General features: G+C 44.4%; 1 protein-coding gene across 1 annotated transcript in view; it reads right to left on the bottom strand.

Annotated features, from left to right (window-relative positions):
* urm1 (ubiquitin related modifier 1) overlaps positions 1–23,469 on the bottom strand; it is a gene marked incomplete at its 5' end in the record, with an annotated part of 46,260 nt that extends 22,791 nt beyond the window's left edge. The window contains one exon of the mRNA XM_043719707.1: positions 23,385–23,469. Within this exon, the coding sequence (XP_043575642.1) occupies positions 23,385–23,469 (85 nt within the window). The remainder of the gene's footprint in view (positions 1–23,384) is intronic.
* Positions 23,470–24,994: the final 1,525 nt, after the last annotated feature.

Genomic DNA, 24,994 nt, shown 5'->3' with positions numbered 1-24,994 from the left:
AGGGGGAGGGGGACGGCTCGAGAGAGAGAGAGGGAGAGGGGGAGGGCGAGAGACAGAGAGAGCAGGAGAGCGCAGGATTTTTAATGTTGCAGATAGAGACCTCGGAGGCTTGCTGGATTGGATAGAATTGCAGAGAAAGAAAGGGAAAAAGGTGTGAATTTTGAAATTGAGGCATTGTTTAACCAAGAGCTAATGGAGGTCAGTGAGCTCAGTGTTAATAGATGAACAAGACTTGGTGAAAGTTAAGACACAGGTCTCAGAATTTTGGAAGATCTCAAGTCAAACCTTTCCAGAATGTGATCAGTGGGTAATTCAACATTTCCAACTGCTATAGGGTATAGTCCAGTGATCTCACTTTCAGGGAGTATCCACTCCTAACATGCTATGGGAGGATTTACGCTGAGGAATAAGCACTTGATGGAGGACTACCATACGGCAGCTTAGATACCAAGCATGTCCTTGACAGACCCAGCGAATTCAGCCACACAACCCAAGTTCAAGTTGTCACTGGTGGCAGCTGGGGTTCAAGCAGTGACCTCAACATCCTAGCTCAGCAGGGAGTGATAGCTCTGGGCCTGGTCTCACATTTACTCTCAGAGATAAAGAACAGTGTACAGTGAGAGTATGACAGTGTGTGCAAGAAGGACAATACCCTGACCAGAGCCTACGACCTTAAATAGTAGGAATAAAAATGAAAAACTAAAAGTGAGCTTCTTTTAGAACGTCACTTTGCTGAAGTATTCTGCACCTTTCAGTTCAGTTTCAGTGAGAGCAGCTCAGAGACATGAATGGCATATATTCAGAGAGCTTTTACTGTTATGGATTCATTACTGTATATCTATACTTTTAGAAGCAGACCACAGCTGCGGTCGTTGGGTTTGGAGGTGTATACTTTCAACGTGCATCTATGCAAATAAAAGCTGTGAAGGTGTGTAAAGACTGGACTTTAGTTGTAAACATCTCTGCTTGGCTTGAGGGAGCAGAACAAGGAGGACTGGTGCTTTGGATGTTACCTTGGTTGCAGTCTGATTGGATACACTGCACTGACAGGCATCTGAAATCTTGTACCTTTTAACTTGCTTGCCCTTTGAAAAACAAAAACTGCTGTCAAGATGTCTGCAACGCTGAAACTTTCGCCCATATCGAGTCACCCTGTTTTAACTGGCCATCACTACGGGACTCAAAGAGTTGACCAAGGTTAAAGAAATACTTTCAACAAGTTCTTTTATTTAGTTTCAAAAACAGTGACTTCAGTCTGTCAGTGTAAAGCAAAGTCCAAGCACTGAGCAATGTATTAACACAGCTCTCCGTTGTTGCCAGGGCCTTCCGTTGGTGTGTGGCGGGGGGGGGGGGGGGGGGGGGTTCACACCAGTTCCATCCAGATTCAAACTGCAAACACAAAGACAACAGAAGTCACCCACCCAGCATCCGAAACTACCTCCCTGAACTTCCAACCATTCCACCTTCTGCTCCCTCAGACCGACAGTGGTCTTGCTGGGTTCTTTCTCTGCCACAAAAACAAAGAGAAGATGAGCCATTTATCAGAGACTCTCCCTAAAGGCTTGGGTCATCTGGGCTGTCCTATGGCTTCAGACTCCCGACCCCAGTGCATTCCAGTCCCGCATCACCTTTTGTGGCCTGGTTGCTATGGAGAAGCAGCCCATTTGTTGCCAGGACGGGGGGTTTAGCGTTATTGTTCTGAAGGATGGGGATGCTCACTGTAAAACCTGTCAGAACCTGCACCATGTGAAGATATACAAAACATATCGAGGAGGATAAAAGACAGGGAAGCAAAACTTCAATAATTATATTCTCATTTCTCACTCCAGAACAAGTACTTGGTTAATAAAAAGGTGAAGTTAAAATGGGCACCATCTTCTTAAAAACGTTTGGCAAATGAGTCCTTGTCCCTTTATTGTTTGTTTTTAAAATTCTCGTCTTCTTAAGTTGCAACTCCATAGTGCCAGTTTCCTCCAATACAATGTCACACTGATCATACAGGTGTGTCATGGTAGACCAGTAACCAGCTGCCACCGGCTATGGAGATTTGCAGGTTCTACCCGATAACTCTGCTCCAGAATGTAATCACTGATTTTGACTCTTACTGTTCATGGCTGGCCACACAGCAGGGAGGTTCAAGGTTCAATGAGCATGTGCATTGTAGCTGGGAGGCAGGTGGGTGGGAATACACACACCTCCAAAGCACATAGTATCCTGACTTGGAAATATGCAATTGCTCCTTTGTGATTGCTTGATTGAAATCCCAGAGACAGAACAACTGCAAATGCTGGAATCCAAAAGCAGACAGACTGGAAGAACACAGCAAGCCAGGCAGCATCGGGGGGTGGAGAATAGACAATAGGTGCAGGACTAGGCCATTCTGCCCGTCGAGACAGCACCACCACACTTCTCACCTCCTAATGCTGCCTGGCTTGCTGTGTTCTTGCAGCCTCCTGCTTCTGATCGAAATTCCAGAGCTCCCTACTTTACAGTACCTTCATCATCTGAACTGCAGCAACTCAGGATGGCTGCTCACCCCCACCTTCACGAAGGCAATTCGGGACATTGGGGTAAATGTTGGCCTTGCCAGTGATGTACACATCCTGAGAATGAACGTGACAAACCAAACGAGGCACTCCCCGGAGATCTCGGAGATGGTCAACTGGGGAGCTTTCTTCTTTGGAATCGTGATGTCCTTTAATATGTGCATTCATCAGCCATCGGCAATATCATGCTCAACTGTGACGCACCACCCAGTTCAACAGCCACAGCTCAAGAATTCTTACTTTCACCCACCACCCCTTACCAAAACTTTTTCAGGTCTCAGTCCTTTACAATCTACTCCCTGACTAATTCCTCGCTCATCTGGTTGAAGATCTGTTCATGGGACTGGGTGTTAAATATTATTTGGATCATCGCTTCTCTGAAGCTTCCTGGGATAATAGTTACGTGAAGAGGATGACGTCAATGTAAGTTGTTGTTGCATGCTCACAGCCACTTCTAGAACTGCCAGTACTTTCACTGGAGCAAGGAGAAAACTCCAACAATCCACAGGTCAACCGGCAGGTCGGGAAGTGGCAATCGCTCAGCAGTGCATGTTCAACCCAGCCCCTTGGTACCAGTTGAACAGAAAACAGTGGGCACCCTTGTCACAACAAAAGTAACATTGAAATGTATTTCAATAGCTGTCAGTTTGCCAACTGCGTCAGTCCCAAGGCACAATGTGAATGAAGTTAGGACCACAAACAAAGGCAGGCATCGGCCAAGAGATGGAATTCACAAAATAGGAATCATTAAAAGGCAAGTGCACCACTAAAAGGGTTACTCTGATAAGGTGGGCCGAATGGCCTGACTATGTACTAAAACTACTTCTTAGTCACAGATCTGAATAGTTCAATCGTGTTAAATTCTCTGCACTACTTGCCTTTGATCAATATAAATATCCTGTCCCAGTCAATTGGAATGAACAATATCCAAGGCTAGAAGTTCCTCACCCTTTGAATAATGTTTCACCCTGTTGATTTGAGTAGGTGGTAATTAGTCCATTAATATACAAGCACCCTCATCTCCAGTTCAAAAAATGGATAAAGTTAGTCATACAGCATGGAAACAGACCCTTCGGTCCAACTAGCCCACACCGACCATAATCCCAAACTAAACTAGTCCCAGCTGCCTGCTCCTGGCCCACATCCCTCCAAACATTTCTTATTCATGTACTTATCTCAATGCCTTTTAAAGTTTGTAACTGTATCGCATCCACCTCTTCCTCTGGAAGTTCATTCCACACATGAACCTCTCCATATAAACAAATTGTCCTCATGTTGTCTTAAAAATTTTTTGATAAATATTTATATTTAAAAAAAGATCTTAAGTATTTTACAAAATTACAAAACCAGTACAAAATAGTATGTCCTCATTTCTTTTTAAAATCTTTCTCCTCTCACCTTAAATATATTCCCCCAGTCTTGAAACCTCTCACCCTAGGTAAAAGACATCTTACCTATACTTATGATTTTATACACCTCTACGAGGTCACCTCTTAACCTCCCACAATTCAGTGAAATAAGTCCCAGCCTCTCCTATAACTCAAACCCTGCATTCCCAACAACATCCTGGCAGAGCTCTTCTGAATCCTCTCCAGCTTAGTAATATCGTCTCTGTACACTTCCTGGGGCTGAAGGGATCAAAGGGTATGGGCAGAAAGCAGTTCAGGCTCAAATGGTCTATTCCTGCTCCAACCAGAACTGGTCATGTTTCTATGCAAATTCTAACTGGCCCAACTACATGCAACACGATGTTAAATGAATCCCAAACCAAGATGGTGCAGCATTACCGAGATGCAGGTTATTTTATTTATGGGTCGTTTATTTACAGAATGCAGCGTTACAGATGTCTGCCTCCTATCTACTACCACCCAGTGTTCCAGCAGCCTTCCTTTGTAGCCTTTTGAACAGGCTGAAAATGAATAGAACAAAACCAAACACTTGGACAGAAATGGTGGATACAGGCACAATTACAATGTTTAAAAGGCATTTGGATAAGTACATGAATAGGAAAGGTTTGGAAGGATATGGGCCAGGAGCAGGCAGCTGGGACTAGTTTAGTTTGGGATTACGGTTGGCATGGACTGGTTGGACCGAAGAGTCTGTTTTCGTGCTGTATGACTCTATAAACGAAGCCAGTTAGCACATCCGGCATCTGCTGCACTCACCAGTAATTTCTCTTCATTAATAAATGTGCTTAACATTTTCTAATCAACCTGTTTGGAGATGTTTGGAGCAAGTGGGATCAAACGCAGCTCCCAGCTCAGAGATAGGGACACTATGATTGCGCCGTAAGAGCCCTTTTCTGGCTCAGATATACACCGACTTTGTTCTGATCAACATTAGGGCACACTTCTACAGCAGGTGGGAAGTGAACCGTGGTCCCCTGGCTCAGAGTTAGGGACACTACCACTACATCACAAGAGCCCTGAAAGCAGATTAAAGGGTAATTTACTTTAATTCTGGAACTTCTTACGATTAGATTAGATTAGATTAGATTCCCTACAGTGTGGAAACAGGTCCTTCGGCCCAACCAGTCCACACCGACCCTCCGAAGAGTAACCCACCCTGACCCATGCACCTAACATTATGGGTAATTTAGCATGGCCAATTCACCTGACCTGCACATCTTTGGACTGGGGGAGGAAACCTGAGCACCCGGAGGAAACCCACACAGACAGTCACCCGAGGCTGGAATTGGACCTGGGACCCTGGTGCTGTGATGTTTGCATCATTTCTCATCAACATTCCCAAAATTGTAATGACACACATTTGCAGTAGGTGGGACTTGAACCCAGCCCTTCTGGCTCAGAGTTAGGGGCACTACCACAGCCCCACTAGGCTCCTGGCTCAGAGGTATGGGTATTTACTCATGCTCCTCACCTATGCATCTTTAATCTTAGTGTTCTCACTGGTAGCTGGAAAGAGGGGTATGGGAGAAACAGTAAAACAATCGAGTCCTTCCTTCTAAATCTGTGTTTGGGGTGGGAGGTGAAGAGAGGATGGAATTAAGATTGGTGGGCATTTAGCACCTCTAATAGATCCGAGGAAAAACATCCCGCATGAGAGAGGTGTAGGACTTTGAGAAGAGGCACACCAATTATATCATTTATAAAAGAGGGAAAAACAAAGTGGTAGAAAAGCCAGGAAAACAAACCACATACAACACTGAATCATACAGCACTGAAATAGACCCTTCGGCTCAACATGCCCTTGCTGATCTGGTTTCCTAAACTGAACTAGTCCCATGTGCCTGCATTTAACCCATATCCCTCGAATTCTTCCCCATCCATGGAGATGTCCAAATGATATTATCACACTCACCTCCACCACTTCCTCTGGCAGCTCATTCCATACACGCATAACCCTCTGCATGAAAAAGTTGCCCCTCAGGTCCCTTTTAAATCTTTCCCCTCTCACCTTGAACCTATGCCCTCGAAGTTTGGCCTCCCCCACCCCAAGGAAAAGACATTGGCTTGTCACCTTATCCAAGCCCCTCATGATTTTATAAACCTCAGTAAACCTGAGCTTACCCCTCAGCCTCCTAAGCTCCAGGGGAAAAAGTCCCAGCTTATCAGAATTGCCTAATAACTGCCGCCTCGGGCAACTGTCTGTGTGGAGTTTGCACATTCTCCCCGTGTCGGTGTGCTCCGGTTTCCTCCCACAGTCTAAAGATGTGCAGGTTCGGTGATTTGGCCATGCTAAATTGCCCGTAGTGTTAGGTGTAGGGGGATGGGTCTGGGTGGGTTGCTCTTCAGAGGGTCAGTGTGGACTTGTTGGGCCCATGTGCCTACATTTAACTCAAACCCTCCAGTCTTGGTAACATGCTCATAGATCTTTTCTACACCATTTCCAGTATAGTAACATTCTTCCTATAGCAGGGTGACCAGTTCTCCAAATGTGGCCTTACCAATGTCTTGTACAACGTAACATGGCATTCCAACTCCTCTACTTGATGCTGACCAGTGGAGGCAAGTGTGTCAAACGCCTTCTTCACTATGCTATCTATCTGTGAGTCCACTTTCAAGGAACAATGAACCTGAACGCCTAGGTCTCTTTGTTCAATACCACTCCCCAGTACCGTACTGTTAACTTTGTAAGTCCTCCCCGATTAATCTTACCAAAATGCAACATCACACAATAGTAATCATTTTCCAATGAGAGTTTTAAATGGGGAAATCTTTCACAATCTTGAGGGGAATACATTCTTCATGAAGGAGTTGGGCGGGTGGAGGGGGTTACAAGAGAAATAAAGTACACCATACCATGTAGAAACAGAAGTAGGCCATTCAGCCCATCAAGTTTGCTCTGCCATTTAATGAGATCACAGCTGATCTTCACTCTACTTTCCTGCCTTTTCCCCATAACCTTTGATTCCCTTCTTGATTAAAAATCCCTCTATTTCAGCGTTGAATACATTTAATGACCCAGCTTTGACAGCCCTCCGTGGTAAAGAATTACACAGACTCACTACCCTCAGAGGAAATTCCTCCTCACTTCCATCTTAAATACAGAATATCATACTCTCTGATCCTAGATTTCCCCACAAGGGAAACAACCACTTCCCGTCCATCTTGACTTTAAGAATCTGTGTTTCTGTATCTCCCCTCTCATGCATCTAAATTATGAGTATAGACCCAACCTCTCCTCAAAAAGTGAGCCTTCTCTGGATTGCCTCTAATGCCAAAATATTTTCCCTTAGATAAAGGGCCCAAAACAGTTCATTGTATTCCAGCTGTGCTCTGCCCAGTGCCTTGTGGTTTTAGTTGTTTTAAATCATAGAGCCATAGAGATGTACAACATGGAAACAGACCCTTCGGTGCAATCCGTTCATGCCAACCAGAAATCCCAACCCAATCTCGTCCCACCTGCCAGCACCTGGTCCATATCCCTCCAAACCCTTCCTATTCATATACCCATCCAAATGCCTCTTAAATGTTGCAATGGAACCAGCCTTCATCACTTCCTCTGGCAGCTCATTCCATACACGTACCACCAATACAGACATGTGATGACACAGCCATGAGGCAGGTTGGACTTGAATCCAGACCGACTGGTCCACAGATAGGGACACTACCATTGCAACACAAGACCCTCTAATATAATTTTAATAAGTCCTTCCTATTTATATAATCCAACTGCCTTTCCTTTTACGTGCTGAACTTGGATACCAGCACTTTGTGATTGGTGCACAATAGTCCCTATACTTTATGTCACAGGTAGACAGGGTGGTTAAGGCGGCATTTAGCACATTTGCCTTCATTGTTCAGACCTGAGTCAAAGAGTTGGGACGTCACGTTGAGGTTGTACAGGACGTGACTGAGGCCATTTGTGGAGGACTGAGTCCAGTTCTGGTCGCCCTGCTATACGAAGAATATTAATAAACTGGAGAGGGTTTAACAAAAGATTTACCAGGATGATTGCTGGGAATGGAGGGTTTGAGTTACAAGGAGCAGCTGGGTAGGCCGGGACTGTTTTTTTCTGCTCACTGGAGTGTAGGAAGTTGAGGGGTGATCTTATAGAGGCTTATAAAATCATGAGGGGTATCGATAAGGTGAATGGCAAAGGTCTTTTCCCCAAGGTGAGGAATTCAAGACTATGGGGCATATTTTTAACGAGAGACAAGGTAGATTTAAAAACGATAGGAGGTACAATTTTTGTTTTCTTTACACAGAGAGGGGTTCACATGTGGAATGAACTTCTAAAGGAAATGGTGGGTGCAGCTACAGATACAATGTTTAAAAGACATTGGGATAAGTACGCAATAAGAAATGTTTGGAGAGATATAGGCCAAGTGCAGGCAGGTGGGACTAGTTTAGATTGAGATTATGGGTGGCATGGATCGGTTTGACCGAAGGGTCTATTCCTGCTGCGTATGACTCAATGACTCAAGAAAAAAGAAACGAAAGAATGGCGATGCTGGAAATCAGAAATAAAAAAACAAAACAGAAATTGCTGGAAAAACTCAGGAGGTCTGGCAGCATCTGTGGGGAGAAAGCAGAGTTAACATGGATGAAACTTGAGTTGGAATCCACGTGGGGTGAACTGGAGCCTGAGGCATTCACTGTGGAATGTGATGTGCCCATGGAAATGAGTTTTGGCGATTTTTGGAAGGATCCCTGGATCTGAAACGTTAACTCTGATTTCTCTCCACAGATGCGGCCAGACCTGCTGAGCTTTTCCAGCAAGCGTTGTCGTTTTTGCCCCAAATCCCTTAGCTTGATACCTTTCTGCAGTGTTCCCCACTTACATAATATTCAGCTCCTCGACCTTTCCTGCCAAAGTGCATAACCTCACAATTTCTGACAGTATATTCCATCTGCTAGATTTTTGGCCAATCACTCTTGTTGACTTCCTTTTGCACGTTTGCTTTTCCTGTCTTCCTCACCACTTGCCTTCTCACCTGTTTTTGTGCCATCCACAAACATTCACGTTGCTCAACCAAGTCATTAATATGTTGTAAACAATTGCGACCCCAGTACCAATCCTTGAGGCACTCCATCAGTCACATCCTTAAAATGTCCCCTTGATATCAACCCTCCGCCTTCAATTAGTGGAAAACATTAACATGACGGATATGGGCCAAATGGGACTAGATTTATTTAGGATATCTGGTCAGCATGGGCCAGGTGGACCGAAGGGTCTGTTTCCGTGCTGCACATCTGTGACTCTACGACAGAAACAACAGGTTCTCAGCAATACGACACTGACCGACTCCAGCTTCATTTTGGTACAATTTCTTGTTTAACAGACATTGTAAAACTTTTTAAAAAGTGTTTACTGTGGTTGGTGTACCTTTAAGAGAATGCAGCTATTGTTGATCACTGAATGTAACATGGCTAGGGGCTGGCCATGGTGGCGACTGTCACACTCTGAGCATGTTGGCAAATAAACTGGCTTGTACAGCAAATGCCCCCAGATGGTATTCTCCCAGTGAACACAATGGCAATGCACATAAGCCCGCCCGCCTGGCACACGAGCCCTCAAGTAGCCTTTGTTTCCATGTAAATGTGAAATAATGGCTTCCTTTTGTCCCTTGTTCACCCGCTCTCAAATATAAAATTCAACCTAACCTCTATAGAAGAGCCAGTGCTCTGTGCTCACATAGCCAATCAAAACTCAACTTTAGGCACAAGTTGACAGACACAAGAAAAATAAACTGTTGATGACTATACAATAGAATAAACAAACTGAGCATGTGATCTCTCCATCGGGCCAAAGAAAATGCTCCGTTTATTCCAAATCTGTTACTCCTCCAAAAAGGTTAAATTTTGCTACTTTTCTAAATAATAAATTTACCATTGCTTTCTCCCCCTGCAAGTTTCAGCTCATCATTTATTCCTAAGATCTGTACCTAGGTATCTTTGTATTGACGACTCGTGGGTACATGAGACAATGAAGCTAATTCTGATTCTTCTGGAAGTGCTGCCTTCTTTATGCTAGGGTACCGTCCCAAGGACGTCAAGAATCTTCACCAAGGATGATCAAGGTCAGATTTCGGGAATTTCTCATTCGCACTAATCTTGGGCAAAGATCTTGGAAGCAACAGAGCACGTGGAACTGACTAAATGGATGGGGTGATCTGTAAAAACTGAAAGAACTGCGGATGCTGTAAAATCAGGAACAAAAACAGAAGTTGCTGGAAAAGCTCAGCAGGTCTGGCAGCATCTGTGGAGAGAAATCAGAGTTAACCTTTCGGGCCCTTCTTCAGAACAGGGGTGATTTGTAAAGTCTGGCGAATTCTGATCTCACTTGCGGGATTCTCTGTGCCTGATTCACCTGCTCCTTCTCATTTCTGCTGGCTCCCAGCATTAGCTCCCACCTCCAGCAGTGGAATTCAAGCTTTTGTTGTTATCTTCAGGTCCCTGTAAAGGGCTGCATCAGCTGGCTGAGGAGGCTGGAACATAAAGACACAGCACAAGTGGACAATCATTTAAGATCGGGTTAAGGAGACATTTCTTCACCCAGTGGGCTGAGAATCACTGGAATTCTCAGCCCCAGGAGGTGGTGAATGCTCCATTGTGGAGTATATTTAACGCAAAATAAATGGGTTTAGGGAGCCAAGGGAAATGAGAAGTGAGGGAGGTGGCAGTCTTTCTCTGCCCCTACTTTTAATGTTCTGATAATTATGAACACGCCTTAAATAAAACCAAAGCTTCCTTGCCAATCCCCTGTGTTTGTCCTTGCAAAATACCTTCAAAATATTTGAGCGCGATACTGGAATGACTACTCTTGACAAAGGGCAACCGGTCACAAGGTGCTATAATTGAGGGACTAAGCGACACAGATGAAAGATATACATCAAAACATCATGGAGAGAGACAGGGCTGGAGAGAAACACCACAGCATTGTCTCCTGCGTTCAGTAACTCCTCACAAAAATGGCCACTATGCTTTGGTCTCCACGCTAAGCTTGTGCAGAGACAATGTTAGCAGCAGCAGTAACTTTCTTTCCATTTCCAATATGAAGCAAGGAATTATACTGACCCAGGGTCCCACAAGGATTTTACTTACCCTGGGCAGGTTCAATGTGTTCTCGGGCACTGTGGTTAGGGGGAAAACAGAGCAAAACAAAATAGAAGAGGAAAAAATGGCACACATTAGATCGCTGTTTAATCACTGTTTTCCTCAGGGCGTATATATTGCCATTACACCCTCAGATACTGTCCACTCAGAAGCTTCATTAGAATTCGCATGGTTTCTGCTGAGGTGAAGCTCCGTTTCATTAGGGCTAGACTCAACGGCCATAAAATAAAATGCGGCATTAGACCGTTTTAAATGGATCTTTAGACAGAGAGTCACAGCCCATCTCCCTGTCATCTCTTTCAAAAGTACGATTGATGAGTCAAGGTCAAGAGGTTATAGACACACTGGCTCCCGTGTCAAAGCACTGCCAATGGGTTGGTGGACTTTGTGTGCTGCAGACAATTGCTTTTGCATATTTACACATTTATACAAAATTTTAAAAAGCACACAGAAACGGAGTGTGACAGCGCAATTGCAAGGACAGAATTATATATGCTGCATGCACAGTTTTTCATTAGTGTGATATACAACCTCCAATGGACAAGTTTCTATGACAGGTTACGGACAAAGAAACTACTCAGATAAGGAAAAGCCAGCCTTGTTTTTACTCAAAGTTTCACAAGCAATTTACTGACCTAAAATTAATTTCAGTTTAATCTGCAAACAGCTAAAATAACCTGGATTTCAATTTATGTTTTGCCTTATGTGAAACAAGGAAGATTAGCAATTAAGCCTCAGAGATCCCGAATCACCCCTGGTCTGTGTATGTTACATACACATATGTAACATAGACTATTTTGCCTCCGATTAGTTGACCCATGCACCATTTTTATCAGCGTGCCAGAGGCAGTATTAGCTTCTACAGTAAACCAGAACAAAGCGGGGGATATGCCTCTGGCACCGTTAGACTCTCTCAGCAGGCGTTTCTCTTTTCGCTCCTTGCAATTTTCTCCGGTCATTCTGCACTGTTGGGTGTCCAGACCTTCCACAGATAACAGAGCAGGCCCTGCCTCAAAAAAAGTCTAAAGCAGTGATCCACACACAACGATGTCAAAAATCACAGATCACTTGATCCAGTCCATCTGTGTTTCCCACATCACAACAGTAACTACCGATAAATTAAAGTTATTTTGTTGGCTGTAAAGCACTTGGGGATGGTCCCTGGATCACAAGAGGCGCTGTGTAAATGTAAGTCCTTAAATTTTCTGGGAGCAAGAGAAAAAGCAGGTGTTAACTCATTGAGTGTCATTGATGACAAAAACTGAACAGCTGCAGCATGGCATGATTGTGCAAGTGGCTCTTCCAATTGTACAAGAGCTGCAAACTTGCTACTGGTGAACAGTGCCTGGGACTCGACACTCTGGGAGTAAGCTAGCCACACTTGTTAAGGACAGTCACCTAGATGAACACACTTTAAGAATGAACCACCTGCTCATTCATCTCACTGTTGCAAGTTGGCTAACTCTTAAGTTTGGAGGGTAGATAGTGCGACTGTGCTTGGAGAGGAGAAGGTGAAGAGGAGATCTGATCAGAGGGGGCTCATGAACAGAGTAGATGAAAAGTCGTTCTCTCTAATCAAAATGAGGGGGCACAGACTTAAAGTGATTCACGAAAACTGCAAAACGAGAGATGAAAAAACAAAAATCTTTTCACATAATGAGTTGTGTGGGCCTGGAAATGGGGTGGAAACAGGTTTAATCGAGACATTCAAGAGAGCTCTGGTCCTGTTTAAATTATGTGCAAGGACGTTAAGGAAAAAAATGTGATGCTCATGGGTGCACAGACAATGCACTGAGTGGCCTCCTGAACTGTAACACCGCTGAGATTCTCTTCCACCCCCATTACACTTCAAAACAAAAGGCAATTGGTGACTAAAGTGCCTCGAACTCTCCCGAGAGTGCAAAAGGTGCCGTACAAATGCAAGTTGCTGCTACCTTTGACAGAAATCTGGCCTTACAAATGGCCAGCCTCAGCAAACTCGACATTTATTCTCACATTTCACAAACTGAATGCAAGAAAGCCAACAGCACAGCACTTAACCCAATATAAAAACAGCCCAAATCAGCCACCACCCTCACCCCCCACCGGCCCACCCCCTACCCCCACTAAAGTCTAAGCTGCGGGATCTGTAACTACATTTACAAGTGAATAGCGCGTAACAAAGCCCCAGCTTGTGTAAAGAATGAGGCAGAAGATGGATTTTCACAGATGTTGCACAGAGTCACCGTTCATTGTTTAATTAGGCAGAAACTTGCCTTTTTAAAATGTGATTTGCACAGAGGTGCAGGCCGTTTAAACTTTGTTCAGAGTTCAGCAAACAGGACTCTTCAAACTAACACAGAATGACCAGCTGGTAATGAGCAGCGTGTGAACTGAATATTAAACACAACAGCATCTCCCACACCTCACTGGGACATGACTGGGTCACTTTATTTTAAAAGGGACAGGATTTTCTTTTAAACAAAGTAAACACTCTCGGATTATACAACACCAAGGTAACTGCGCTGAAGATTAATTTTAAAAAAACTTCTTTATGAGGACGGAGCCAGGAATGAGGTATTTTGGTTACCCAGAGAAGCTGGGGTTGCTGTCACTGTGAGCAGAGAATGAACAGGAGAAAGTTGATTTCACAAAACAGGTCTGGTTTTGAAAACAAAAACTTAAAAAGGACTTACAAAATAGGAACTGGGAAAGGTCAATCGGCCCATTGAAGCTGTTCTGCCATTTAAGATTTTCAGTTTAACAATCTCCCTGCCTACACTTTAAATCCTTTGATTTTCTCATGAGGGAAGGATGCATTTATGTAGCATTTTTTTTACAATGACTGATGTCTCAAAGTGCTTTAAAGACCAAGTAGTATTTATTGCATTGTCACTGTAGCAATGCAGGATGCATGGGAGCCATTGCACAGCATGCAGGTACTGACAGTACTGTGATCACACCCAGACAGCCCCCCACAGTTTGTAACCAGGCCACAGGAAACGGATAAGGAGCAAGGCCTACTCTTCCACAGATAGGTGCAAACATGGCAGATTGAACGGCAGATGATTCTGACATCGCTGTCCTCAAAAGCAGCATGTTCTTCGATTTACAACGAGCAGTCCCCCAGATGTGTCAGTAAAGGCAATGAGAGCAGTCCTTCAGCTTAATGCAGCCAACACACTTCAGTAACAATGGAAAATACTCCTGCGTGTTTAAAACTGGATGTTGCTGACGAGCTTTGCAAGGTTGGTGATCATGCAGTTAAACCGCAATCACAAAAACAGAAGGCACTGGAAATGCTCAGCAGGTCTGGGTAGAGAGAAATCAGAGTTAACATTTCAGGTCCAGTAACCCTTCCTCAGGGCTTTGCATTCATAGTTCCTTCGGTTAAAACTCAGCAAGTGGAGTGCCCTTACCGGACAGTCAGTTGGCCAAGCACCAATGCTGGGCACAAAGCACACGTAACTCCCTTCCTGTGGAACCAGCATCTGACCTGCGGCAGGTGGAACCAGGTGAACATTCAAAAGGGGACATATTTGCAAAGTTCTGGTGGAAGTGCAGGGTGGTGGGGCTAACAGGGCAGTTCTTTCAAAAGGGCCAGCACAGGAACGATGGACATAACAGCCTCTTCCTGAGCCCTCTCATTTTAAAGATAAACATTCATTGCAGTTCAACTGTCAGAAATATTTACAGATAATGGGGAAAACCACATACTGCACAATGGAACTACATTTATTTAGGATATCCAGTCAGCTCGGATGAGTTGGACTGAAGGGTATGTTTCCGTGCTGTACATCTCTATGATTCTAAGCAAATGGACAAGAGAAGAGTCATCATTCTATGAAAGCTACCCCAACCCATCAGTCTCCATTCAGAAACAGCCTTTTCTGAACCTTTCTTGCAGGAACCACCTTAGAGGGTGGTTCTATAAAAGGGGCAGGAAAGGTTAACCACAACACTGTTATCACAACTGAACGTCACAATTGTGTTTCAGACCCCAGACTATATGAAGCCAATTCCTCCGAGAGAAGGGGACAAAAGATGCCAGTGTGGTTTGCAAAAGAAATTGTACACTTTGAAGTCAAGGTAGATCAATATTTGAAACTAATTTACCGAACAGCTGGAGATGCAGAGCTATTTCAGGCTGGCAGCTGCTGCAAACTATAGGGAATCCTGCGATCCTTGCCAAATTTGCTTAGTGGGTTCCCAATTCTGCCCACCATCTCGGTCTTTGAACACGATTCTCTCCTACTTCCCGCATTGAGTTTTGTTAAAAAATTCATTGGCTTTGAGAAGACGGGGTGAGCTGCCTTCTTGAATCGCTGCAGTCCACTTGCTTTAGGTAGACCCGCAATGCCCGTAGGGATGGAATTCCAGGATTTTGAGCTAGCAACAATGGCAATATATTTCCAAGTCAGGTTGGCCACTGGCTTGGAGAGGAACTTGCATGGATGGTGCTCCCAACTGCTGACATTGTCCTTCTATATGCAAGTGGGTTTGGAAGGTGCTGCCGAAGGATTTTTGGTGATATTCTGCCGCGTGTCTTGCAGCTGGTACACACTGCTGCTACTGAGTGTCAGTAGTGGGTGTTTATGAATGTGGTGCCGATCAAGTGGGCTGCTTTATCCTGAGAGTGTCAGGCTTCTTGAGTATTGTTGGAGTCGCACCCATCCAGGGAAGTGGGGAGTATTCCATCACACTCCTGACTTGTGCCTTGTCAATGGTGGACAGGCTTTGGGAAGTCAGGAGGTGAGTTACTCACCGCAGTATTCCTAGCCTCTGACCTGCTCTTGTAGCCACTGTGTTTATATAGAGAGTCTAGTTCAGTTTCTGGTCAATGGTAACCCTTAGGATATTGGCAGAGAATGAAACAATGATGGTAACACCATTGAATATGAAGAGGCAATGGCTACACTGTATCTTGGTGGAGATGGTCACTTTGTAACACAAATGTTACTTGTGCTAATCTTTTTGGCGTTACTCGGCTCAAAAGTGCAAGGCAGAGGTCCAGAGGACAAGGTGGGACCAGCAATCACAAGGTTACGTTACTATAGCTGGCAACTGATGTAATAAAGAGAGGAAAATAGGACAATGCAAGAAAATAACATTGAGGTAGCAAATCAACTAGTTGAATGGCAGAGCAGACCAAAGGCGCTGAATGGCCTACCCGCACTCCTACTTCCTATGTTCCTACAGTAGGTGCATCTAGATGGTGCATTCTAAATCCATATTTTACAACTCTGTGTTTTGCCCCCTGCCCAAAGGCAAAAGCACGGCTGGAAGGTGTTCACTTTGAAAAGAAGTCACTGGTTATTGTACGGGGAACTCGCCAGCCAATCTACCCACAGCAAGCTCCCAATGAGACAATGACCAGATCAATGTGAGGCGACGTTATTTAAGGGACTGATACTAACAAAGACACAAGGCAGGTCTCCCTGTTCCTCTGGGAATTATCCTGAGTATCACATGCATTCCACCCGAGAGGGCAGCATTACCTGGGTTTCATGTCTCTACTGAAAGATGGCACCTCTGATATGACAAAACAGATTAATCAAGCTTTGAAAAAAATACTCTGTGAACTGCTGAGTTATGTTGTGTAGATGTACATACAGAGTCATCATTAATTGCCTTGGAATGGAGAGTATTCCAGCTTTCTTTCAACCTAATAGCAATGGACTTGATTCAATTAAGTTCACCTAAAAATGCTGTTTTCAGTTCAAGGACATGAAATAAACTGATTAAAGGTGTCACTTTGTGAACTCCAATCAAACCAAGGAAGCATAAAAATGAATAAATACTAACCTAGAATCATGTCACTTCTCAAATCTCTATCTCTCTCCCCTAATACTTGAAAAACTCCCCTACCTCTTTCACAAGTTATTTGCCCTATACTCCTCCTCAGCTGGCAAAGTGTAAACGCTCCTGTGAAGTTTCTGGTGTTGCTGCACAATGCTAAAATGCTATATTGTATGTTAAACCTAAAGCTGCTCTCAACACTGAGTGTTTATTACACAAGATGCGAAACTCTGAAGTAAATGCAAGGTCACCAAGATCCTGGAGAACCATAGGGCTGCTCTCTCATTCAAGAAATGACTGGTACTGGTTTAGTCTGAGGGTCACTGCACCTCAGACAGGAGTGAGGCTGGGTAGATGAGACCTTCATGGTAGCCTCAGCTGCTGCAGAAAGTGAACCCATGCTTTTGGCATCATCCTGCACCACAAACCAGACATCTGAGCTAACCGGCCCCTGACACAAAACTGTTACTGGCTGTTAAAAGGTTTTTGAGGATTGCTTTGCCAAGATATTTCCCATAGCATTTACTTTCTATGCAGTCTTCTAAACAATGTCCCTCCCTGCTGGGTGACAGTCCCATGGATACTGACTGGCATTTGGTGCCTTGCCCGGTTTCATGATCAGCAATCAGAATCATAGAATCTCTCCAGTGCACAGGGAGGCCATCGATCCCCCAGACAGCAACCCACACAGACCCACCCAGAGGACAGCAATTCCATTTCAGTGATCCAATTTCCGCCTTAGGCATATCAAGACGATTCACCTCAATCCCGCTCCCTGTAGGACCGATGTCCATATTTCCCCACACTCTCTGGGGAAAGAAATCTTGTTGTGGTTCTGTTCTCTAGGAATTCCCTGGCTGCTCTCTGTTTGGCTTGGCCTATAATAGTAGTGTTGTCCCAGTCGAACTCACGTTGCTTGTCCTCTGCATCCTAGAGGCTTGGCACTCATCCACAGATTCAATCAATAAGCACATTGACCTGGACCCAATATGCCGACCACTGCAGCGGACAGCTGGAACTGACAACCGGAAGCAGCATAGACAAACCACTACAAATGCCAGAGGAAAGATCACAGAAGCGCTTCACAGGAGGCTCCCAAGCACTGAGGATGTCACCTAGACAGGGGACGAAACGTCTGCACCAGAGATTCCCAGCTCGGCAAACAGAACCACAACAACGAGCACCCGAGCTACAAATCTTCACACGAAAGAAATCTTTCCTGAATTTGGAATTGAATTTATCAGTAACAGTGTTATAGAATCATAGAATCCATAGTGTGGAAGCAGGCCATTCGGCCCACTGAATCCACAAACGCCCTCCAAAGAGCATCCCATCCAGACCGAGCCCCCTACCCTATCCCTTTAACCCTGCATTTCCCATGGTCAACCCACCTAGCCTGCACATCCCTGGACACGATGGGCAATTTAGCATGGCCAATCTGCCATAACGTGCCCACCTTTGGACTGTGGGAGGAAACTGGAGCACCCAAGGATAAACCACACAGGCACAGGGAGAATGCGCAAACTATAGCAGGATTAGGCTTTTGAGTTGGACGATCAGCCACGATCACGATGAATGGCGGAGCAGGTTTGAAAGGCAGAATGGCCTCCTCCTGCTTCAATCTTCTATGTTTCTATGTTGCTCCACACAGACAGTCACTTGAGGCTGGAATTGAACCTGGCTCCTGGTGAGGCAGCAGTGCCAACCACTGAATCATTGTGTGAGGCATCATGGCCAGATACCATCAGACATGTGCAGGGTTGCCACCAGCGGAAGTCAACTCCCCTTCAGCCCAGGGTGGCAAAGCTCAATGCCAGGCTGTCCACCCGCTTTCTGGCCAAGGTGGGAGCGGTCAGAGACAACTTCTGTAATGAGGGAATGCCTTCTCTGGCCTGAAACACTGGGCCACATCAGATAATCACGACTGAACTATGAAAGGGAAGCATTGAGTCAACTGCGAAGAGAGGCTGTGACAGTTTACCCTCACTTGGCAAGTGAAGACATTTTGCCTTTACCTCCCAACTTACCAGACAGCTTCAAATCGAACCATTTGAGATTCCTGATCGTAGAAAGCCATGATGAAGCAGAGAACCTTTTTTTGTTCATCTGTTTGCCTTTGCAAAGACAACATCAAGAGTTCCTCGGCAGGGCAATCGTCATGCCTCAGGACGCACTGTTGCGGCCGTGTCTCGGTTGCCTAGCATGCCTTTGGCCACTAACCCATACCTCACCTGATTTGACCCTGCGCGACATCCTGTGGATCAGTTACGGGGCACAAAAGGAAACGGAAGAGGCAGTCAAAACTTGATGTGCCTTTCAGAGCAACCCTAACGGGAATGCTGTTTGAGACAGAAGTTGAGAGAGTAAAGAAATACGATTTGTAAACCATGTAGGAGCTGGGGCAGGGCGGACACAACCTGGAGAGAATGGTTCACAGCGCTACGCATCAGAAACAAAGTGAGGACCGATAAAGTTATTAGAGAAATACAAGTCTCTTGTTTCTAAGCACCTCCAGATCAGGACACAAAGCAGCACACTCAGACACAAACACTCAAATACAGCATCAGAAAGGTCACACGATCGTGCAACACAGACAAAACTTTGCAGGGTTAAAATATAAAAGCTTATTTCCAAACACACAAAAGGATTACAAACATTGAACCCATACCCCAGCACACGCACAACAACGATCAAGACTTGTATCTCAACAAGCAGACATACACAAAAGCACCAATAAGATCAAAGCTGAACACAACCTGCGAAAGAAAAATCAAAGATTAATTCAGAGTGGAAGAGAGCTGCACTTTCACACACTTGTGCCCTGCAGGGTGGATCACTTGCGTGAATTGAAAGTCAAGCTTGAATCGCTGAAAGGTACCACAGCACACAGACCGACTGCTGTGAATTTTTACCATATGTTAGGTACAATTGTATCGTGGACACATGACCCAGAGGTTGGGAGTTCAAATCCCACTGCAGCTAGCTCCAAAGCTGAAGTGGATAAAGTTGATAATATGTGAGAAAGCATTGGGAAAAGTGACCCTGAAAGCTGCTAGGTCATGGGTCTATACTAGAAAGTGTGTGCTCGAACGCTGAACTTTTAACAAGATCGAGCTCAGCGGTGATACCCTGCAAACGAAAATACCGCTGACACAGAGACAATAAATACGGTCACTATGACGTGGTGCTGGAGCATGGGCAATGACCTACGGAACTGGATCGTAGGAAAAGTTCAGCAGAGGCAGAGAGAAGACTGGGTTTGTACAGCATCTTTTATAACACGGGATGCCCTGAAGCACTTCAGAGCCGATGAAGTACACCTGAAGAGCTGTCGTCGCTGTAATGTAGGGTCAGAAAGGCAGGCAATTTGTGCACAGCAAGCTCCCACAAACAGCAATAAGATAAACAACTAGATCCTCTGCTACATGGGTGTTGGCTGAGGGATAAATGCTGGCCGGGGCACCAGGGTGAACATCTCAGCTTGTCTTCAGAACAGGAGGATGTAAAAGATGCTGGGATACCATCAAAGCAAAGACTGTGCCAGGTGGTGGTAGTTTAATGTCTCTTCCAAACGACAGTTCTTCCCCAGTGTTCCAGTTCAGAACTGACAGCATCACTCGTTGAGCCACAACTGAAGCAGTGGCAGTGGAGAAACAGAAAATGTGGATGCACCACCCAGTACTGTCCCTGTTCCACCACTTTGGACCTACACTCACCTTGTTTCCTCATTCACAGGAATAGGGCACCACTGGCAAGGCCAGTATTCAAAGGCTGACAAACAATGCCTTTCTAAACTAAAAACCTTTTGTCTTATGCATCCATATCTCTCTATTCCCTGCCTATTCCTGTACCTGTCAAGATTCCTCTGTGTCTCACATAACTTTGTAAATTTCTCTTAGGTCACCCCTCATCCTTCAACATTCAAGAGAAAACAAACTAAGTTGGTCCAATCTCTCCCTGTAACTAATACCCTCCAAATCAGGCAACATGCTGTTAAAGTGTTTCTGTACTCTCTCCAAAGCCTCCACATCCTTCTGGTAGCGTGGTGACCAGAGCTGTACACAATATTCCAAATGAGGCCTCACTAAAGGTCTATAAAAACCACTTTTATACTGTATGCCCTGATCAATGAAGGCAAGCATGAAGATATAGCTATGACTCAATGCTTGTTTAGAACACTGTAAAAATAGGACAGGAGATTTTCGTCAGGTTTTTTGTTTAAAAAAAAACCTGATGAGACAGGAAATTCTCACAAATGAGCTTCAAACACTATTTCCAGGTCTGATGCTTAATCATCAATCCTGCCTTTTTTTTAGTGAAGTGTAACACAACAGCTGTACAGTGCCCTACAAATTCAGACAGAACACAGACCGACAAATGAGTTTAATTACGAAACTGGTGGGAATACTGAAGCAATGATAAACTTATCAGTGGCACTTCGGCCACAGCAACTAAATTTCACAAGAACAGGGCAAATGGGCTCATTAGAGCACAAGAGATGGGAACACGAGAATCAGGTTCAATCCACTGAGCCTGCTCTGCCATTCAACTAGATTACGATCCTTCTTCTATCTTGCAAATATTCTCCATTAGTATCACACCAATAATATTATTCATTACTGTGAGATGCCACCTGACTTTGCAAGATCAGTAGATTTTGTTTTTTACATTGTGAAACGCTATCCAAAGGCCAATGAGTGTCTTTTGTGATAAAAACAGTATTTGTACTTTTCAGTCACTGCACACAAATGGCCCATGTTACAGGACATGCCTTCAAACTATCCACAATCACAAACAGGTGAATGAGAGTTCTTTTCCATAGAACTTGAGCCCATTCAGGACAATGCAGCTCATTCGATTAGTGCAAAAACTGCCAGGTTCAGTTCACTCCCTTCAGCAGCAGCAACATATACCATGTACAAAATACACAGCAAGGACTGTTCAACAGCACCTTCCAAACCTGCAACCTCTCCCACCTAGAAGGACAATGACAGCGGATACATGGGAACACCACCACCTACAAGTTCCCCGCCAAGCCATTCACCATCCTAACATGGAAATGTACAGCCATTCATTCAGTGTCACTGGATCAAAATCCTGGAACTCTGTTCTTAACAGCAATGTGGGTATCCTCAAACCCAAAGGACTGCAGTGTTCCAAGAAGGCAGCTCATCACCAGAACAATTTCTAGACAATAAATGCTCACCTCGTCAGCAAAACCCAAATCCCATCAATATGTTCGAAAAAAATCTCTGGAACAACTTTAAGGCCAGTGTAGTGGGTGCTCTTTGTGATCTGGGCAGAGACCACATCATGGAGAAGGGAAGTCAAATAATAATTTTTTTTAAACCTGGAACACCCAATCTCCTGGGCTAGATTTTATTGCTGGGGGCTGGTGAGTTTCCACTTTGTTTTCTCTTACTTTTAATCTTTCCCAGGTGAGACTGAGGTGCAGGAGGGCAGGGATATCTGGTTCCAGTATGTACAATGTAGAACATTACAGCATAGGACAGGCCCTTCGGCCCTCAATGCTGCACCGACCTGTGAAACTAATCTGAAGCCTATTTCTCCTACACTATTCAATCTTCATCCATATGCCTACCCAATGAGCATTTAAATGCCTGTAAAGTTGACGAGACTACTTCTGTTGCAGGTACTGCATTCCACGCTCCTACTACTAAGTAAAGAACCTACCTCTGATATCTGTCTTCTATCTATCATCCCTCAATTTAAAGCTATATCCCCTTGTGCTAGCCATCATCATCCGAGACAAAAGGCTCTCTGTCCACCCTATCAGATATCTCTGATTATCTTATATGTCTCAAGTCACCTCTCAACCTTCTTCTCTCTAACAAAAACAACCTCAAGTCTCTCAGCCTTTCCTCATACGACCTCCCCCCCACACCAGGCAACATCCTGATAAATCTCCTCTGCACCCTTGCCAAAGCTCAACCTTCTTCTCTCGAACAAAAACAACCTCAAGTCTCTCAGCCTTTCCTCATACGACCTCCCCCCCCACACCAGGCAACATCCTGATAAATCTCCTCTGCACCCTTGCCAAAGCTTCCACATCCGTCCCATAATGCGGTGACCAGAACTATCGACAGTACTCCAAATACAGCTGCACTCAAGTTTTGTACAGCTGCAGAATGACCTCATGGCTCTGAAACTCAATCCCTCTTCCAATAAAATCTAACACATCTTACGCCTTCTTAACAAACCTTTCAACCTGTGTGGTGACTTTGACGGGTCTATGCACATGAACATCGAGATCTCTCTGCTCATCCACACTAGCAAGAATCTTACCAAGTTAAAAATCACACAACACCAGGGACACTTATCACGAGCATGTGTGAGACTTGATAGACCAGCTGATCATTTACTTACATCTGGTTCACAATAGCTGCCTCTTTCCCTCCAATAAACACATAACAGGCGCAATTCTCTATTCCCATACTTTGTGGCAAGCTGCCAGGATTCTCTTACTTTAAATTCTCTTTCACAAATCACAAAACCAAAAAAAATTTCCAATACTCACATGGTGTTGACTGAGTGGGCAATGTGACATGTTGCTCCTTCACTCCATTGAAGAGCAGTTCAGCACCACCTCTATAAGATATTAGTTATGAAAAAAAAGTTAGAGATTATTCAACTGTTTGCAAAATGGATACAAAATACAATATTTTCCTTGTGGTTCTGAAGGTGAGGAACTGTCAATGCTAACGAACAGAGCAAGCTTCTACTCTTCCAATAACCTGCATCAAACAATCCCAAATTAGGAAGGGGGTCATTCAATAAAACATCAAGCATTCTCCACTCTATCCAAACCACACATTCTAACCACACTCTCAAGAAAGCCTAGCTGCACCAGTGTTACCTACTTTCATACTGATAGAAAAAAAAGAATACTTTCACTGGAATAGGAGCAGCCCATTCAGTTCACCAAGCTCTATAAGCTACTGGACGAACACTTTCCAAATTGTTATTGGTTCCCATTGTCTCATTCAAACAACAAATTAGTCATTGCTTATATAGTCCAGTACACCACAAGGTGGTGTGGCTGAATGGTCTGAGACAGCTGGCTCATGTTCAGAGGACTCTTGTGGTGCAGTGATCGTGTCCCTACATCTAGGCCAGACAGTCCAGGTTCCTGATGAAGGGTTTTTGCCTGAAATGTTGATATTCCTGCTCCTCAGATGCTGCCTCCAGCACCACTCTAATCTTGAGTCCAGGTTCAAGTCCCACCTGCTCCAAAAGTGTGCCAAAGCATGCCTGAGCAGGGTGATCAAAAATTTTTTTTTAAAAATCGACATAAACAATGCCTCATTTTCCACTTGGGCACTCTACAGCCTCTGGACTCAATATCAAGTTCAACAACTTTAGGTTCTCCTATGTCCCGACCCCAAATACACACTAGGCCTTGTCACCACATGGTCTAATATTACACACAACCCATGGTTAGCTACTGATAGTCTTCAATAACAGCTATTCACTCTCCTAGCCTGGTTGTTATCCATTCCTTTGTGTTTCTCTCTCTCTCTGGACTCTACCTTCTGTATAAAAACCATCAGTTCCGAGAAAAGGTTGCTGGACCTGAAACATTAACTGATTTCTCTTCACAGATACTGTTTTGTTTCTGATTTCCAATATCTGCAGCATTTTCATTTTTTTTATTCGATATAACCAATGTGCAGCTAGTGGCAGAATTCAATCAGGTTGAGTATCCCTAAAGTAGTAGAGTGGGAGAAATAAACCATGATTACATCCCGATAACATGGCAATCAGAAATAAAATCAATCCTGATAGAAACGGTGGGGAATCCTGAACAAGAGTCAGTTCTGATTCAGCTGGAATACCTCACTGTTGGAAAGATTGGCAGCATCCTGCCTAATGTCACACGTGAAGCATCAACACTATCACTGGAGGTTTGCTACCATCCTCTAAGCAAGGATACAAGAAAATGAGAAATCTGAAATGAGATGCTGGAAATCTGAAACAAACACAGAAAATGCTGGAAAAACTCAGCAGATCTGGCAGGGCCAGTGCAGTGAGAAACAAGGTCAATCATTCAGGTCTAGAACCAGCTCCTTCAGAAGAAATCTCCAAAGAAGTCACTCCAGACTTGAACCTGTTTCTCTCAGAGTTTCT

The sequence above is a fragment of the Chiloscyllium plagiosum genome, chromosome 30 (genome assembly GCF_004010195.1).
Source record: "Chiloscyllium plagiosum isolate BGI_BamShark_2017 chromosome 30, ASM401019v2, whole genome shotgun sequence".
NCBI lineage: Eukaryota > Metazoa > Chordata > Chondrichthyes > Orectolobiformes > Hemiscylliidae > Chiloscyllium > Chiloscyllium plagiosum.
The sequence above is the reverse complement of the archived record's forward strand: the minus strand, read 5'-3'. Positions and strand labels throughout refer to the sequence as shown.